Source organism: Xiphophorus maculatus, chromosome 21 (genome assembly GCF_002775205.1).
Source record: "Xiphophorus maculatus strain JP 163 A chromosome 21, X_maculatus-5.0-male, whole genome shotgun sequence".
NCBI classification, from domain to species: Eukaryota; Metazoa; Chordata; class Actinopteri; order Cyprinodontiformes; family Poeciliidae; genus Xiphophorus; species Xiphophorus maculatus.
Window position 1 is genome coordinate 19,862,416 of NC_036463.1, and position 18,325 is coordinate 19,880,740.

At 42.2% G+C, this 18,325-nt stretch overlaps 1 protein-coding gene across 3 annotated transcripts in view; it reads left to right on the top strand.

Annotated features, from left to right (window-relative positions):
• Positions 1 to 514: 514 nt before the first annotated feature.
• The window catches only part of nrp1 (neuropilin 1), an 83,995-nt gene continuing 66,184 nt past the window's right edge, over positions 515 to 18,325 (top strand). Inside the window, exons 1-3 of one of the 3 annotated variants that reach the window (XM_023326279.1) lie at positions 515 to 1,102; positions 2,396 to 2,957; positions 7,944 to 8,118. In XM_023326279.1, coding sequence (XP_023182047.1) covers positions 2,888 to 2,957; positions 7,944 to 8,118 — 245 coding nt within the window. In that variant the 5' untranslated portion in view covers positions 515 to 1,102; positions 2,396 to 2,887. Of the gene's footprint in view, positions 1,103 to 2,192; positions 2,299 to 2,395; positions 2,958 to 7,943; positions 8,119 to 18,325 lie in introns of those variants that run through there. The other 2 variants (XM_023326281.1, XM_023326280.1) reach the window with 2 other exon arrangements.

An 18,325-nucleotide genomic window follows, 5' to 3' on the forward strand; every position in this document is an offset into this window, starting at 1 on the left:
GATATTAACACGATATGCCAACGGGACCGTATGTGTTAGCTGCTGCACTGGCGTGACCTCAACGCTCGTCTTAATATCTTTTATCTTCCTCGTGAGCCCCGCCGCTCCTCTGGATTTGGGAGATGGAATCAGAAGCTTCTCCCCCCCTAATATCCTTATAAGGCTTCTGGACGCCGCCGTCCTGCGGCGTCGCTCCGCTCCTTATCATACCAGAATATCGGGCAGGCAGGGAGGGAGGGAGGTTTTGTCGGTGAATGGACCACAACTGGGAGATAGATCTCATTGAGGATGCGCGTGTTTTTTTTGTTTTCTTTTCTTCTGTTTACTGAGACTTTCATCCAATAAAGGCTGCAGGCTGGAGGCGAGCGAGCGGCCACGCGGCTGCGTGAAAATCTGCATATCGATTGCAGAGTCGCACGCGCACGCGGGGGAAACAGCCTCGCGCGCATCCGTCGCTCTCCGCTAGTGAAGAGGGGGCGGGGGGGCGTGTTGGGCTGGCACGAGCTCAGACCCTCCCTCATTTGCATCAGTCAGTGGAAGGAGCGGAGAGGAGCACAGACAGAGAAAGGGGGAAAGTTATTTTAAAAGATTACTTTTTACTTTTATTTTTGATAGACGCGGTCTATTTGGGAACTGGTTGGGGGTTTTTCTTTTTCTCCCCCTCTCACCACTCTCCTCACTGCGGTCAGGGTCTGAGCTGTGACAGCCCCGCTGAATGAGAGCCGGAGAGAGCCGTTCTCACCGCGGGGAAAGGACTTGTCTGCACGCCGAGCGGAGGAGCCGCTCTCCCGGGCAGCGGACTGTGCGCTGAGCGGCCGCGTCCGCTCCCCTCCCAACCCTCCGGGACTCTGCGGGCGGTTCGAAGTTGGAGATGAAATAAGTTTTTTGTCTCTGCTCGCTTTTGGGAGATATTTTTCTTGTCATTTGTTTAAGGAAATCAAAAGGGAAGCCTTTCGGATCGCGCACTTTGCTCTGTTCCGCTCTTGTTGGAAAGCGGAGAGAGAGAAAGGGAAAGAGGTAGAGAGAGGGAGAGAGAGAAAGAGAGGAGAGGAGAGGAGAGGAGGGCTGGATGCCTGCCGGTCCGCGGATCCTCAAGACGCAGGTGAATGCAGATGTTTGTTGTTTTTTTTTGTTTGACTTTACGTCCAAGATTGGCAGAAAAGTCGACGCAGAATCCTGTAAAGGAAATGTTCAAAAACCGCTTTTCATTATTTTGTTTTCTTTTTTTCTCCCACACAGAAATCCATGAATTTGACCCTTTTGACCAAATCCAAATATCAAACTCTCTCCTTTGTTCCTCGTCTTTCATTTAAAAAAATGAAACACGGTTAACAGCCAACACACTTTTCTACTGTTTTATGTCACAATTTCCAATTTCACCGCGCTGCGTGTTGCACATCAGGCTTTCTCTCTCTCTCTCTCTTTCTCTCTCTCTCTCTCTCTCTCTCTCTCTCTCTCTCTCTCTCTCTCTCTCTCTCTCTCTCTCTCTCTCTCTCTCTCTCTCTCTCTCTCTCTCTCTCTCTCTCTCTCTCTCTCTCTCTCTCTCTCTCTCTCTCTCTCTCTCTCTCTCTCTCTGATCCAGCAGCTAAACGACTTGCAGGCTTTGCTGAAATGTTCGCTTTCATCGATTTCCTCTAAATTTCAGAGCGACCGGTTTAATGGTGTCACGGTTGCGGGGCAGGTTTTAACAAACAGGCGCACACTGGTTTGCAAAAATACTAATAATAATAATAATAAGAGAGAGAGAAAAAAATGAAATAAATACAGTTATGTGGCTCCAGAGTAAGAAAAGAAAAAAAAACCGAGAGAAAAGAACATGACATGTGATCCAGTTCCACTCGAGTTGTGTGGGAAGAAGAGGGTCTGGACAGGATTCAGGAGTCACAACGGGGGAAGTTTTGCAGTGATCACCTCAAAACAAGAAGCGAAGCCGATCTCGGTGAATAAACTAGTCTGTTTATGGCTGTCAGCGTGTCTCGTTGTTATCTGGCCGTGGCCCGGAGCAGGAGTGTCCTGTTGAGTCACTATATCTTCCATTACTGTCTGGCTCCGATTTTGTGAGATAGGATAGAATAGTGGAAGGGGGAGGGAGAGAGAGAGAGAGAGAGAGAGAGAGAGAGAGAGAGAGAGAGAGAGAGAGAGAGAGAGAGAGAGAGAGAGAGAGAGAGAGAGAGTCTTGTCACTTAACGAAGCTCTCTTGCTCAGTGTGCAACTCCGCTCACATATAAGGACCCTTCCAGACACAGGTTGGCTATAATCAAGCCAATCACTCCACGGGCGCGTAAAAGCAGTTAAAAGGTGCAGAGCGCGCGCGCCTTAATAAGCAGCTTACAATCTTCCTGCTTTATTTTAATTTTGTTTTTTTTTCTTTTTAATTTTTTTCTTCTTTGTGCAGTCCCACAGCCGAGGATTATTGTCCATCATCCAACGGAGTACGGACGCACGGTGGCGGGGTGGAGAGGACTCAACATTCGGCGTCTCCGCGGTGGGAATGGCAAGGCGGGCGCTGGAGAGAGGAGTGCAGCCGGGGCTGGAGAGGAGCCGGAGCCGGAGCTGAGTGACAGGATGCCCGCGACCTGAACTGCTCGGAGCACCGATTCAGCCTGGAGTTTTTGCCCTCTTTTTTTAAAAAAAAAAAAACAACATAATAATAATATTTTTTTTATTGTTTTGCTGCTAAAGTACATTTCTATTTTTATTTTTGTTTTGTTTTGTTTTCTCGAACTATAACGGAGAGAGACATTAAGAAAGAAACAACAACAACAAAAAGCTTTTGGAGGATTTCTCTTTTAAAAACAAATACTTCTTTTCCTGGAGTGCTTTTGTTTTTCCTTCTTCTTCTTCTTCTTTTCTTTTTTTTTTTTGTAATTGTGGAGGAGACAGAACGATGATGCATTGTGGATTAGTTTTTGTCCTGTTCATGGGATTCCTCGCGGTGCTCGAGGCTTTTAAAAACGGTAGGTTTGACATCTGATACGAGCAGAAATGAAGTTGTTGTGTAGCCGGCAAAGCCGCATAATCCCGCTGTTTTCCCTGAAGATTAGCCCCTCTCTGATCTGCGCTGATCTTTGCGCAAACTCTGACTCCGAGCTGAAGCCAGCCTGAGGCAAACGGAGTCCGTTGGAAAACATCTGAATTGTCTTGAAAAATTTGATTCAGAAAACCTTTTTTTTTATTATTATTATTATAGTATAAAAAGTTTCTTTATCGAACTCTAGACTCAAATAAAAGACCACGTTTATTGCTTTTTAAATCTGCACATAAAAGCCTAATAAAAGTAAGTAAGGATTAATAATGGATTGTAGATCTGATTTAGGATGCAGTTAAGAAAAGTCCATCTACTACATGTGTGCGTTAATAGATTCAAGCATCCAGTACATGTTTTTTTTTTTATTATTATTATTATTTGGAACAACAACAAAAAAAAAATCAAAGGGCTCGTGTTGACGGCAGATGCTTTATAAATAAGTATATAGCTGCAAAAAAAAAAGTGGGCCTTTAAAAATAGACTCTGCCTATTTTTAATGATGAAACGCGCTGTCAGAATGAGGGAAGTTTGGAGGAACAGATCAGCCTGACTTCAAAACCAAACTTTCCGCAGAAACGTCTGTGTGCTCAGACTCCGGGGTGATCTGCCTCCCTTTCCAAACTGTAACTATATGCTTATTAGAATATTAAACACAACCACGATGTGCCGTCTGTCTGTCTGTCTGTCTGTCTGTCTGTCTGTCTGTCTGTCTGTCTGTCTGTCTGTCTGTCTGGAGGTCGCCTAACCACACGCGCGTGGCAGAGTGGCGTTCCAGATGGGGGGGAAACTCGCTCGTGATAAATAATTTGTTGGCCTAATTTTTCTTTTCTTGTTTTTAAATGATTCATCTCCAGTTTCGATTAAGCAACACGCGATGTTTTGTCTACCTCTGTATTCTGTCGATCAAAATCGGTTAAGAAAACCCCAAAACGATCAAAGCAAGAAGTTTTTCCATGACCATACACCTTAAAAACGAGTCTTAAATGTAACCCATTAAAAAGGATTGACGTTTTTAATCAACTACGTGCCGCTTGTGCATGTCGTGGTAAAAAAAATAAAATAAAAATAAATTAACTACACTTAGCTACTTTGTTAACAAATCCCCAACAAATTTCATTTTAACTTTAAAGATGCGGTTACCCTGAGATGTGAGGCGTAGGACAGAGAACATTTATTGGCCAAAACTTGGGAGAAGTTAAAAAACAAACAAACAAACAAAAAAACAAAGTGTCTTCAGACTTTGAGGTTGAGAGAGTCTCTGTGTTGAAGTGTGTAGCCAGCTCTGACTCGTTTAGCTGCAACAGTAAAGTCCAAACTCGCTTAGCCACCTTGAGGCAACTGTTGACCATGAATGCCACATCTTAGTCGTGGTTGTCAAGGGAAACGGCTTGATGCACCTCGTTAAAGCAGATTTCTTTTTCTTTTCTTTTCTTTTTTTTAAAATAAAGTTATTCGCTTTCTAGTGGCATCTTAATGGGAACAAAATAATGATAATGTTTTGTTCTTCGTCAACTGCACAAACTCGTCTAAATGAATTAGGCTTTAGCTAATATTGCTGCGTGTCATTTGGCAGACATCTTGGTTCAGACACGTCCAAATAAAACGCGGTTTTCACGGTTAAACTCAAACAGTCGGTTTTTATTTAAATGCTGACTCATGTGTTTTCTTTGTAATAGGAATTGAAAATAACAGATTACTTAAAACGGTTAAATGGACAATTCAGTATAATAGCAGTTTCAGAGACTTGGTTGAATGAGGAAAACAAAACCAATTTTCAAATAGATGGATATGAATTACATTATGTGAATAGAAGTAGTAAAAGAGGTGGGGGTGTTGCTTTGTTTGCTGATAGTGAAATAAGATGTAAAATAAAGGATACTATGTCAACAACTGTTGAAGGTGTAATGGAGATGATTACTATAGAAGTGTTAAGTGAGAAATCGAGAAATATAGTGGTGAGTTGTGTGTATCGAACACCAGGATCTAACTTAGAATTATTTACTGAAAAATTAATAGAGCTTATTGAAATGAGTAAAAATAAAACATTATTTCTGTGTGGAGATTTTAATATAGATTTTGGAACCCAAATTGATTTAAATAGGATGTTTGTTGATACAATGTGTAGTTTGGGTTTCTTTCCATTGATATCAAAACCAACAAGAATTACGACACACTCTGCCACAATAATTGATAATATTTTTACTAATATTACGGATGCAGAGGTGCTGAGTGGACTCTTCAAAATCGATATAAGTGATCATTTACCAGTTTTTGCTATTTACAAAAATCACCAGAAAATTATTACTGTACCTGTGCCAACGAAAAAAGTGTTCAATATGTCAAAAAAAAATTTGGATAAATTGAAAAATGATTTGTGTCAACAAAATTGGAATAATGTATATGTGGATGATGTACACAGAGCATATGATGAGTTTATGAATATTTTGGGAGTTCTGTATAAAAGACATTGTATGACAACTAATTTTGTTAAGAAAGATGCTGTTGACAAGCCATGGATGACAAAAGGGTTGAGAAATGCTTGTAAAAAAAAGAATAATTTGTATTCATCCTTTTTGATGTTAAAAACGAAAGAAGCAGAGGATAGATATAAGAAATATAAAAATAAACTGACATGGATTATAAGAAAACATAAAAAAGAATATTATACCGACCTATTAACAAAAAGTAACGGTGACACAAAAGCAATATGGACAGTTATACATAGTGTTTCTACAAAGCATACAATAAAATCTGGTATTGCAACACACTTTTTAAAAGAAAATACTGAAATTTATGATCGGAATGAAATAGCAAACGAATTCAATCATTATTACGTAAATGTTGGTCCAAGACTTGCTGCTCAGATACCAAAAGATGATAGCGATGTTACCCAAAAAATTGGGAGTTGTCCAAACAGCATCTTTCTTGGAGAAACGAATGAGAAAGAAATACTGAGTATTGTAAACAAAATGGCGGATAAAAAATCAAAGGATTGGGTAAATATGGATATGAAATTTGTAAAGGAAATTATGTCTTATGTAATTAAACCATTCACCTATATCTGTAATTTGTCATTCTCATCAGGAAAATTTCCAGACGCCATGAAAATAGCAAAGGTAATTCCCATTTACAAAAATGGTGAGAAATGTATGTTTAGTAATTACAGACCGATATCGTTGTTGCCACAGTTCTCAAAAATTTTGGAGAAACTATTTGTAAATAGATTAGATACATTTATAGATAAAAATAATATATTAAGTAGTAGTCAATATGGATTTAGAGCCAAAAATTCGACATCAATGGCCCTTATGGAACTGATAGAACATATAACAAATGCTATTGATCAAAAACAATATAGTGCTAGCATTTATGTCGATCTAAAGAAAGCATTCGACACGATTGACCATAGCATTTTACTCAAAAAACTTATTAAATACGGGATTAGAGGGCCGGCATTACAGTGGATTTCGAGCTACCTGGAGAATAGAAAACAGTTTGTACAAGTACATGATACTAGATCCGAATTTTGTGAAATTACATGTGGAGTTCCACAGGGCTCAGTACTTGGACCAAAGTTGTTCATTTTATATGTAAATGATTTGGTAAATGTATCAGGGTTTTTCAAATGTATTCTATTTGCGGATGATACCACTTTTTTTTGTCAGGGTAATGATATAAAAGGGATGTTAAAAGAAATGAAAATAGAATTTATGCAAATACATAAATGGTTCAAACTAAATAAATTATCTTTAAATTTGGACAAAACAAATTATATGTTATTTACAAGGAGACAAAGAATTGTAAATACTCCATTTAAAGTTGATGGTGTAGAGATTTGTAGAGTTAGTGAGGTGAAATTTTTGGGTGTGATAATTGATGAGAAATTATCATGGAAATCCCATTTGAATTATTTAAGAACAAAATTAGCAAAATCAATTGCAGTGCTTTATAAAGTACGGGATTTTCTGAATGATCATGCATTATTTATGTTGTATAATGCACTAATTGTTCCACACTTGGTTTATTGTGTTGAGGTATGGGGAAAGGCATGTTATACTAGTATAAAATCTGTTTTTGTTTTGCAAAAAAGGGCAATAAGAGTTATTGCTCGAAAACATGGTAAATATCCAACAAATACATTATTTTGTAATTTGAGGTTTTTGAAATTCAATGATTTAGTTGATTATAATATTTTGTTGGTTATGTATAAGGCACATCTAAAAACATTACCCTTAAACATCCAAAAAAATTTTGAAAAGAGAGAGAGTGGTTATAACCTTAAGGGGACACAGATTTTTAAGAAACCTAAATTCAGAACTTGTTTGAAAGAACGATGTACTTCGATACAAGGAGTCAAACTGTGGAACGACCTGCAAAATGATGTTAAAAATGCTAAATCATTACACATGTTTAAAAGAATGTTAAAGATTGTTTTTTTGAAGAAGTATGAAATAGTATAAAGTTAAAGTATAGTATTGTTCAGTTGAGATTGATGATTGACCTTGTTTTTTTGGTCTTCCTTTGTTTTCTTTTTTTGTCACATAAGACAAATCAAAAAAATTTTAGTTTTTTTTTTTTTTTTGTTTGTTTGTTTTTTTGTTGTTTTGATCCATAGTTGAGAAAAAGGGGCAGATATTATAAGATTATTTTCTTCTTTCTGCTACCTTTCATTTCATTTTTTTTTAAATTATTTTATTTTTTTTCTTTGTATTAAAGATTTTTTTTGTTTGTATTGAATGAAATGAATGAAAAATAAAAAAAAAAAAAAAAAAAAAAAAAAAAATAAAGTATCTTTTGACAACTGTTTATATCTACGACATTGGTTAGGGCTTTTTTCTTCTTCTTCTTCTTCTTTTTCTTTTTGGCGCGACATGCCACACTCTTTAAAGATCATGCCTTTCGCTCATCTCTGCAGATAAATGCGGAGGCAACATCAGAATCTCCAGCGCCAGCTACCTCACGTCGCCCGGATACCCGATGTCCTACCCGCCCTCTCAGAGGTGCATGTGGGTCATCTCGGCGCCGGGTCCCCACCAGCGGATTCTTATCAACTTCAACCCGCATTTCGACCTGGAGGACCGAGAGTGCAAGTGAGTGACGACAAAACACACATGCGCCTTCTTTCTTTTTTTTTCTTTTTGCTTTAAGATGTGCAGTTTTTCGGAACCCCGTGCAGGTCCGTGTTCACCCAGAAAGCCTATGTTCCGATCATGAGTGAGTCAGGTGTGTGTGGGGGCGTGTGTGTGTGTGTATTTTGTGGGAGAGATTCTTCTTCCCCCGACCCCCTCTCTTTCCTTCCTCCCTTTCTCCCTTATTGCACGTGAGGCTGCGCCATCTAGCGTCTAAAAGCGCCAACAAGCAATCAGAAAGCGATCCTTTCTGCGGCGAGACAGAAGGATGAAGGAATGTCTCGTCAGTGCTGTTTGGTTTTGGGAAAGTCCGTCATTTTGCGTCTTTGTGGTGTGAAGTCATCCGGCTGTGATATTGATTAGACTTTTTTTCTTTCTTTCTTTTTGCTGGGCCAAATTCTTCCTCAAAGATATATCAGCTGGGGTTAGTCTGTGAGGAAGTGAACATCAAATCCCAAGTTACGACACTAGATAAAGATGTGAGAGGTTCCTGGAGATTAACTGCTACTTTTGATATCAGAGTTGACGCTTAGATATTCCTCTAATGGCAGCTCCAATATTTGTGATGTGACTCATGGCTCAGAGTGGCCTCGCTGTCAGGGGGTTGGCTAATTTCAAGGTTCTCATTCCTTGCTGAATTCATAAGCTATTTGATGTTTCCTCAGGATTGCATTTCACCATGTCTAGTTTGAAACTTTAAAAACTTAGATTGGACAAACCTGACTGGATGACTGTACACTGAACAGAGATTTTTTAAAACATAGTGGAAGATTTCATAAACCTTTATTTTCTGTCTGAAAACATCAAAATATAAGGTTTCTAACAGTTTCTGGCATCAGGACATCTGTACAAGCTGTAATACATAGGAATAGTTGAAACTGGACTGAAATATTCTACAATAATTGATAGGGTTGCACTAGTAAATCGGCCCTTATTTCCTTAATTTTGGGACATCAGTGATTGGTCGATCATGGTAGACTACCAGTCTACTAGATTGGTAGCCTTATCTACCAGTCCTAACTACCTCGGCAAAGGTCTTAAAATAAAACACTGACCTCTTCTGCCTTGCTGTGAGAGAGACTTGACTGACAGCTATCTGTAGTCACCTCACTGTTGAAAATTCAGCGACTTTCGTCCTACATTTAACCACACTTCTTTCGAACAAAAAAACCAAAAACCGGTATCATCCAAAATTGGAATCGGCAGGTCAGGCTTTTGTGAAGATTGGTATTCGGAGATCAGATGGAAAACTGTGATTGGTACACCCCTAGCAACTATAAAACACACTTATGCATCGCAGAAGGATGGGCTCGCCCACAGGCCAGCACTCCAAACTCCCAACTTGATAAAAGCGACCTTTAAATCGGGACCTCTCTGTGACGGTCCGGTAACTGATCGTCCTTGGACTCGTGAGCCACGAGCTGTTGCATCCAGCAAAAGGCTAAGCAGCAGACCTATTGTCAGACAGGTAGCCTGAGCTTCTGAAACCAGAGACAGTCAGTAATGTGATGAGGCTGTGTCAGTGCGGGTGCCCTGAGGTGAGCTTTGCTGGGCTCACTGCCTCGCTCTGATTGCTCGTCTCTCTGCATGCGTTTGCGTGCGTGTGTGTGTGTGTGTGTGCGTGTGTGTGTGTGTGTCGGCCCTGTTCTGTCTCAGCTGTTTGTTTACGCTGCAGGGCCTCCGGAGAGCACAGAGCTTTGCTGGATCCTGTTACTGTATCCCCGCTCCACCCAAAATTGGGACCCTACGCTTCCCTTTGTGCTCCTTGAATGGTCCCCCGTATACACTTGCGGCAGCTTCCCTTTTTTTTCTTTTTTCTTTTCAAACCTTGGATTTAAATCCCACTTTAACCTTTCTTTATTGCTGCCAGAGATTTATGACAGGCTATGAATGGTGCTGTTTTTTAGCAGCTGGATGCTCTTTGAAACTGCTTTTGGTTCCAGTGTCAGCACCAGAGGGAGGTGGGGGTTGAATATGAATGAGGTCTAATATGTAGAAACAGAAGGTGAGGAAGGGTCAGTAACAATGGGCTGTGTTAATCTAATTAGTCAGGAATGTACATCTTGGACATGGTGGAGGCAGGATTCGGTTCCTCCAGGCCTCCTGGAAGTGAGTTTTTTTCTGGTTTGGGGGAAGCGGAGCCCCCCCCTCCTTTAGGAGACACTGAATGTCAGCAGAACTCGGCTATATCTGAGGAATTTCCCCAACTCATTTGCCGTATTTAATGCTGATATTAGTGGAAAGAAGCAATAAAAAAATGACTGCATCCGTTGACCAAGATGAAAAAAAAAACCCAACCCAAAAACGTCCCGATTCTTGCGACAATCAGAGATTCTCTTTGATGAAACGCTCATTCGAAGTGGGCGTTAGCACCGGCGCTGTGGTCAGAAAGGTTCCTAATCGCTTGTTTCCAGGATCTGTTGATAAATGACCCTGGCAGACGGCCGTGAAACCCGAGTCTGGAACCGATTCATGTGGGCCTCGCAGAGCTTTCACCCAAAAACTGGAGTGGCCCCTGTCGGTTCCTTTTGCTCCCCGTCTTTAACTCTATGAGCCGTTTCGTTTTTAATGTTGTTAGTGCCGAGCTTTTAGTGGGACTTTAGTCACGCTTTGTGATTTATCCCAACTTCTGAAAAACTTGATCACAAAAGTCTTCAGTTTGGTCTCAACTAGCCCTGTTTTTTTTTTTTTTGAAGGACAATTTTTTTCACAGACTTCAAAATTTATTTTATTTGCTGTTTCTGTTTATTTATTGTGTATATTTAAAATGTTTTCCACTTCCAGTGTTCAATGTTAGTGAGAATTTAAAGTTTATTGATCGTTGAGAATGTGTTCGTGCATTATTATGCCGTTCTCAGTATATTACCTGAAAGTGGTCTCAAAACAACAATACTATCATTTATCGCAATAACTCCTGGGACAATTTATCGTCCGGCAAAATTTGTTATGGTGACACACCTAGTTGCACCAGAAGGATGTCAGTGTGAACAGAGTATTAAAAGATTATAGAGTGCTACAATTATATATTTAAACCCCTTAACCTTTCCTGTGGTTGTCATTTAGCAGCTACAAACTACAAAGCACTTTATTACACTACAATGACACATATGCTTTCGTAGTACTCTTTGATGTGAAAAACCAATACAAAGCGCGACATAATTGTGAAATAAAATTTAAATGATGCATGGTTTACAACATTTTCACAGACAAAAACCATTTAAAAAAAAGTATGTGGCATGAATTTGGATTTAGACACCGCCACATTTTTATAGAAGCACCATCTGCCCCAGTTCCCGATGCAGGTCTTTCACAGCGCGTCTCCACCAGCTTCACCGGTCTAGAGGCGAAACTTTATGCCTTTTCTGCTCAACTTCAGTCAAATTGGAAGGCGGGCATCTTTGTACGAGACTTTTCAAAACTTGCCTCTGATTGTCCATTGGGCCTGGACTTTGACTGGACTATTCTAACATATACACACATTAACCATGGGGTTATAGTCCTGCTGGAAGGTGAAGTCTTTATTCAAATTTTCCCCATCTACTGTGACCAGCTTCCCCTTTGTTGTGCACTGTTATTTTTCCTCCACATGTAATGATTGTATTAGTCAAACAGATCCATTCTGATCTAATTTAAAGGCACATTATTATGTAAAATTGACTTTTTAAAATAGAACTTTATGTCATGTTATTCCCTCATAAAAAACATACCTGGAGTGTTTCCTTGATTATTTCATGCATGTTTGAGAAATCCTTTAATCTCCCATGGCAACCATTCAGCTGTGCAAAACGCCTGGGTGGACCTAGCCCCGCCTTTGAGACAAAGCTCCTCCTGGGAGCTGCAGTTTCCAAGGTTCTGAGCTTCTGCCTCACAGAGCAGCTCCCCCACTCAGCTCCTTCAGACTAGCCAGCAGCAATTAGCAAACACCTGGTGGAACTGCTTGTCTGCTGAGATAATTACACAAGCTCCTTCTCAGTGCCACGCTGGTAAAAACGTTTTTAAAGCATTAATACAGGAGCCATGTTGTAATAATTTCCTGAAGGCGAAGTTTCAGAAAGAGCTGGGGTTTTTTTTAAAGAGACAGAGGACCAATTTCAAAGTGTTAAATTGCAACGCCAAATTTATTTTAAGTCATGTTGGACATGTAAAGAATTTTTATAGTAACTGAAGGTAACAAAGTCTTTCAGTGTGCTATAAAATAGCACTATGTGCCTGGAAAATACATGATCCTGCCCCTTTCATCATAACTTCTTTTGGTTTTCTTCTTACTACTCTTAATTCAAACAAAATACACTGAGGTTTGTGGCTGCAATGTGACAAAGAGAAAAAAGTTTAGAGGGCATTAACACTTTTTTTTTCCAAGGCACTATTTGTGTCAATTGTACAGTTGGGCAACATTTGAGTTGGACGTATTAGAATCCCCATCGCAGCGCCACTCACCAAATCAGCCCTTCCATAATGGAAACTGATGAGATCCAGAATGGCTTCCTTATCTGATAGGCTGCTAAAGCGAGTGGGGGTTGGACGGCGCTCACAATGCATGCTTCACTGCCCTGCCACACAATCTAATTAGCGGGCCAGTGGAACACACATGCACCACATGTTCCTCCGACATGGGCCTTATCAGCAAACCAAACAAGAACCACTCAAAGCGGCACTCGTAAAAAAGAAAGGAAAAAAACAACAACAAAAAAACAAGTCTTTGGCAGAGCGGAGTCTGGCTGCCGAGCTGCCGTTTCATGGGCGCGCTACCCTTGACAGGTTTGTTTAGGGAAGTGCAGAGGCCTGTATCCTGAGAGAGGCAGGAGGAAAACACTCCATCACAGAGATAAGGGGGGACTAAGTGAGCCTTGCGATTCTGAATGCACGACGTGTTTACCTTTCACGCACCGTTGTAGACTTTCACGGAGTGGAGACTTCACCGGGTGGGGCCGCCCTCCCCGCCGCCTCTCCCAGCTAATGAAGTTTGAGGGAAAAGGCGCAGGCCGCATCGAGACAAATATTTGGAGTCAATTTGCTGCAAAAATCAGCGGAATGAGCTAGCTGAGCCGAGGTGAAACAAAGACAACAAGATAAACAGATATGCTCGCGATCCACTCCCCTTCCATGCATCTAATCTTTGTTCCTCGGGGGGCAGGGGGAGCTGATAAGGCCTGTCAGGCTCATCTGGAATGGAATGGAAACTTCAGTGGATTTAAATCTAAACAAGTGACAGAGCGGCAGACCTGATAGGCAATTCATCTGCTTTAAAAGGAATACTGCGGCTTACTGTTTTCTACTTAGAGGTTTGGTGAAGTTTGAGATTCAGAACTTACTTTAACAACTTTCCCTGAAGTTTCACATCCTGACCCAGAGCTCTGCTCCCCATGCCCTCCTCTTTCCCACCTCATCTTCTACTGCTGACTCGAAAGCGGAGCGCCAACGATGTTTGGATCCGGCGAGCTCCTGACAACACCATGAATCTTTGATAGACTGGGATTTGCTGACCAAACCAGAAAGCGGCTCAGTGTTGAACACAATAAAATCCCTCGCAGTCAGGCAGTCAGTCAGGCAGAGCTTCAGTCTTGTTTGTTTTGGAGGAGCAGAAGAGTTGGGTCGAAAACTAGAGCGGAAGACAGAAGTAGACTCATCCCTTCCCAGCCGTCTCTTATGTCTGTGCTTCTCTACCTGGGTGTTGTTATTCTTTCCTGTCCGCCACAGAAAATTCCACTGTGACAGTGTTTGGGGTACACGGAGAGAAGTTTGAGATGAGGTGTATAAGGCAGCCGAGCGATTCGAGGAATGCTATTTCAGCGGGGAAAGTGAGTGAAAACCTCTTGGCTCGCCACACTTCAAAAGCCAAAGTGGAGCCCGTCGCCTCCATTCAGGTGCCAAAACTGAAAAATTGGAAGAGGAATATTAGCTTCCCTCACTTTCCATTTCATTGCTCCTTTACATCTACACCCCACTGTGTTTTCCTCTTGTAGAGCTTCTTGGCCTGCTGGGAAAGAAAACATTCGCCACTGTGTACCTCATACAATAGACATCCTGCCTTCCCTGGCCTTTCTGAGCGTGCTCAAACCCACAAGAGCAGCATGGGGAAGGAGAGGTGTTGACCTACCCCACATCTAAAGCTGGGTCTGTCACGCGGAATCCCACTAACTCAGTGCCCTGCGAAGAGAGCCACCTGTTTCTAGGAAGTGTGGAGCAGAAGGGTCGGGGGGGTCAGTCATTTTGTTAATGCCATTCATTCTCATTTAGCGGCTCTATAACAAAGAACATTCAAGGTTCACAGCAGGAAAGCGAGGAGGAATGATCACTTCTCACCGCTCAATGCAAGGCTGCTACCAACAGATTATTGGTTTATCAGCCGTTGTCAGGGAGGAAAACAAACAAGAGAGAAATGCAGCCTTTCTTCGTCAATGGACCGTTGACATGGAGTTGTTTGGCTTGATCACGATCTGGTAGAGGACTTGTTTTCCTCTTTAAAGCACAAGTCAAAGAGGCATTGTAGTCTAAAGTGGAGGCACAGAAATGGAGCGGTAAACTTGATTGCGAAAGAGGCCCGCCGCTTCTTTTAACTACCCTCCTCATCAAAGACAGCAGAAAGTGTGCAAGCCGGTATTTTCCACAACAATAGACTCCCACAGTTCATAGCAGTGGAAATCAAATTAGGCCTTAAATGGCAAACTGAAGCGGGCGCCCCTCTGAAGAAGAGGTTGTCAGAAGAGCAATCCACTTTAAGTACGACTTGTTTGCGCCTCACGCCAATTATACCCTATGTTGTTAGCATGGTGAAACGGTGCAAAACGAAAAGACATCCTGCGTTTTCAACGTCTGCTTGCAACGCGGCGGTGTTGTACAGTGATGAGGAAGGGGCGGCATTTACAGACAAAAGAGCAGCAAAGCTGCAGCGCTCATGTGCTTTTGAGTGCTCACCTTGTTAATTAAGTTGAGGGCAAAGACTCCCGGACAGGAGACAGAGATGTTGTATGAGACCGCCATTGGCCTTCACATTCATTACTCTTTCTTTTTATTTCCTTTAACTGTAGAGGGGTTACTTCCTGGCTAATGAGCAGGATTAAAATAGGTCATTCTGAGTAGTGTGTGCGCGCATAAGGCTGTTGAATGTCTTTTTTTTTTTTTTAATCCACCGGTGAAGTGTTTCACCTTGGCTGCAGCTTGGAAGGGCAGTCTGATTGAAAAGCTTTCTGGCTGTGGCATCTGCCGTCCTCCCCGCTGCTCTGTCGCTGCTTTGATTCATGCACAGCCTGACCACAACTGGGAGGAGAGCCACTCTGCCTCACAGCGGGACGCGAGTTCCCCCCTCACAGCAGAGGGAGCAGAGAAAGGCTGGACGACGGAGCGGAGGAGAGAAAGAGGTTCTTGCTCATAAATAAGCCACTGGGTTTCAAGCACCAGTCAGAAATCTGAGACAGCATGAAAGCGCCACACTCTCACATGTCTGTCTGTTTTGTTTCTGTTTTTTATCTGATTGGACAGAGCCACTTATAGACTAATAATGTCCATGAGCTGCTTTTGGGACATGGCTGATGTTTTTCCTGTTCTTTGTTCCCTTTCAGCCTTGAACCAACACAAGCTTCCCTATATAGAAGTTTTTCTAGAATGACGCTTCGAACCACACAAACTGTAGACGTCAGCTGTTTTCTATCTTACTTTTTATTCAGGAAAGATTACAAGGAATGAACTATATAGATTAGACAGTGGGAGTCTTACCATTGCCAATGATTTAGTCAGAAAAGAATTAGATTTAGCTAGACATTGTGTTAGTCTCTTCCACACTCACATTTAAAAAAAATACAAGGAATAACAATCTAATTTGGGAATGATAATGAGTTCCTTCAAGTCATTGTTTGTAGGTGGCATAGGATCACCTTGGCCAGTTGGTGAGCACTAGGGTACAACTTAAATAGGCCCTCTGTCCATCCTAATCTTGAGTAGAGCCATATGATTTTGATTGATGTGACTGCAGTTCGGCACAGGTTGTTTGTCGCCCTGATGCCCCTGTGCTTACCGGACTGGTGTACAGGAGGGAGGGCTCAGCAGCCGCGGGGATCCTAACTCATAAGTTCCCAGAGGTGCTTTGGTGAAGCCAAAGTTTGTGTGCAGTGGGTAAAGAGGGGAGGCTGGTATAGGAAGGAGGAAGCCAAGCTCTCTTGGTTCCCTGGGGTTATTTTAGGTTGCTATGTTTGCCCACAGCAGGCTGCAGTGTTGCTTGTTTCTCTGCCACTCAGCCCTCCGTGATTGGGCCAGTGCAGCGGGGAAGACAGTGATTGATGGGTTGATACCCAGCTGCTCCCTGATTGACTTAGAGACACTCAACAATCCCTCGCTTTGTTTGCTCTTTGCATGATCTCGCCACACTAAATTGCCAACATTAGTTGTGGTTTGTCCTTTTCATTGCGGCAACAATCGCATTCTCTTCGCAGCCCCCTATTTCTTCCATTAGAGAAAGGAAAATGTGAAAGAGGACAGCCTAACAGCAATCTTTTCTGGCATTATCTCAGTGGGCTAAAGTGCTGAAAGTATTATTAGTAGCCCGCTCCTCTGGCGCCTGGCCAGCCGTTCCAGGATGACCCCTGTGTGCGCCAGATAAGTGACGGGAGAGACTCTCTCTTCAGTGCTGAAGGCCTCAAATAAGCCAGGCAATGTTTGATTGTCAGGAGAGCAAGTGGGAAGTGTCACACTGTCCTTCAAATGTTGGCAGCAGGTGTCTGACCAGCAGAAACTAAATCAGTTGTGTAGTGCCAAGAAATTTCCTCTCCTTGGCCGATGCCAGAGGAGATGTACCACTTGGCACGTGTCCTGCGCAGCATGGACTTTTTGGCCTTTAAAGTGCTCCATCATTGGAAAATCTGAGCTCTGTGTATGCAGAGGGAAAATTGCCGGCTTAAAAAAAGACACAAGAGATGGGGGTTTGAACGTCAGACTCCGCATCTTTGAACTGATCTACATTCAGAGGAAGCTGCCAGATTCGAACAACAGCGGATTAGCTGCTTGCGCCTGCAAATATCCTTCCCTTATGGAAACATCCTATTCTTTTTTTATGTTTCCATGTCACTTTATGTCTGTTTCCTGTAAAAATTTAGAAATAGCCGCCTCCTGTTTGCTGGGTTGATTTAGACTGGCTCTGACTGTTTGGGTTAGGTGCACACACCATCATCCTTAACACTCCCAAGGGGTGTGAGCGCAAGTCCTCCATGTCCAGCCAGATGACCGGGTCATGATGCATCCAGCCAAGCCTGCTCTTTGACCCTCCCCGCTGCTCTTCCCCTCTGTCAACCCTTTCACAGACTCCCGGGAGGTCAGGGAAGAGAAAGAAGAGGAAAAGCACCAGGGGGAACGGATGGAGTGTTTAATTGAATAAATCCCAGTACAGTTATTATTACCACTGCCCTCAAGCGTCCTTTCCTTTGCAAATCCTTGTGTGAGAATGTTAGCATGCAAGAGCTCATGTTGCCAAACCCCTTATAGTGATGTTGCAGTTTGTTTTGGAACTAGCTCCATAGTCTTTTTTGGCTCCTTCAATCTACAACTCTGCATGCCTTCTCTATCTCGCTCAGCAGTTTCCCATAACACCACCAAAGGCAGTCACACCTTACTGTTCCTCACTTCCTGTCCATTGTGCGCAGGCATGGTGGCTTTGACTAGCGTTCAATGGCTTTACCTCTTCGTGACCTCTGCTCCGACTCCTCTGCTCCTCTCGGGTTCTTCAAGTACGACACGCTCCTTGCATGCAGGAGCGTGTCGGTGGCCCCCTGCTAGCTCCAGAAGCAGACAGACAATTTACTTGCTAAATGTGGTTTTGGAGGAAAGCGTTTCATTGCTGTTGTTCCCCACTTGCCAGCTCAAGAAATGTTCGAGCCATAAAAAGTACCTGGGGATAATTTTACTTAAAAGTTTATCTCACAGAGTTACTTAGTCCAAATTGTTTTCAAATATCAGAATATTTTGCCTTATAATTATGCCAAAAATTGGCGTTGACATGAATGTTGTGTTTGGTGGCTCTGAAATAGCTTTACTAACAGATCAAATTAACATTTATTTTACACCTCAGCGTATGTGGGAGTGCAACCAATGAAGAGGCCTCAGTCCTCTACGCAGCAGTCATGGGTTCGAGTCCAGGCCCGTTGACCTTTGCCCTATGTTTTCCCCCTCTTTCACACAACCT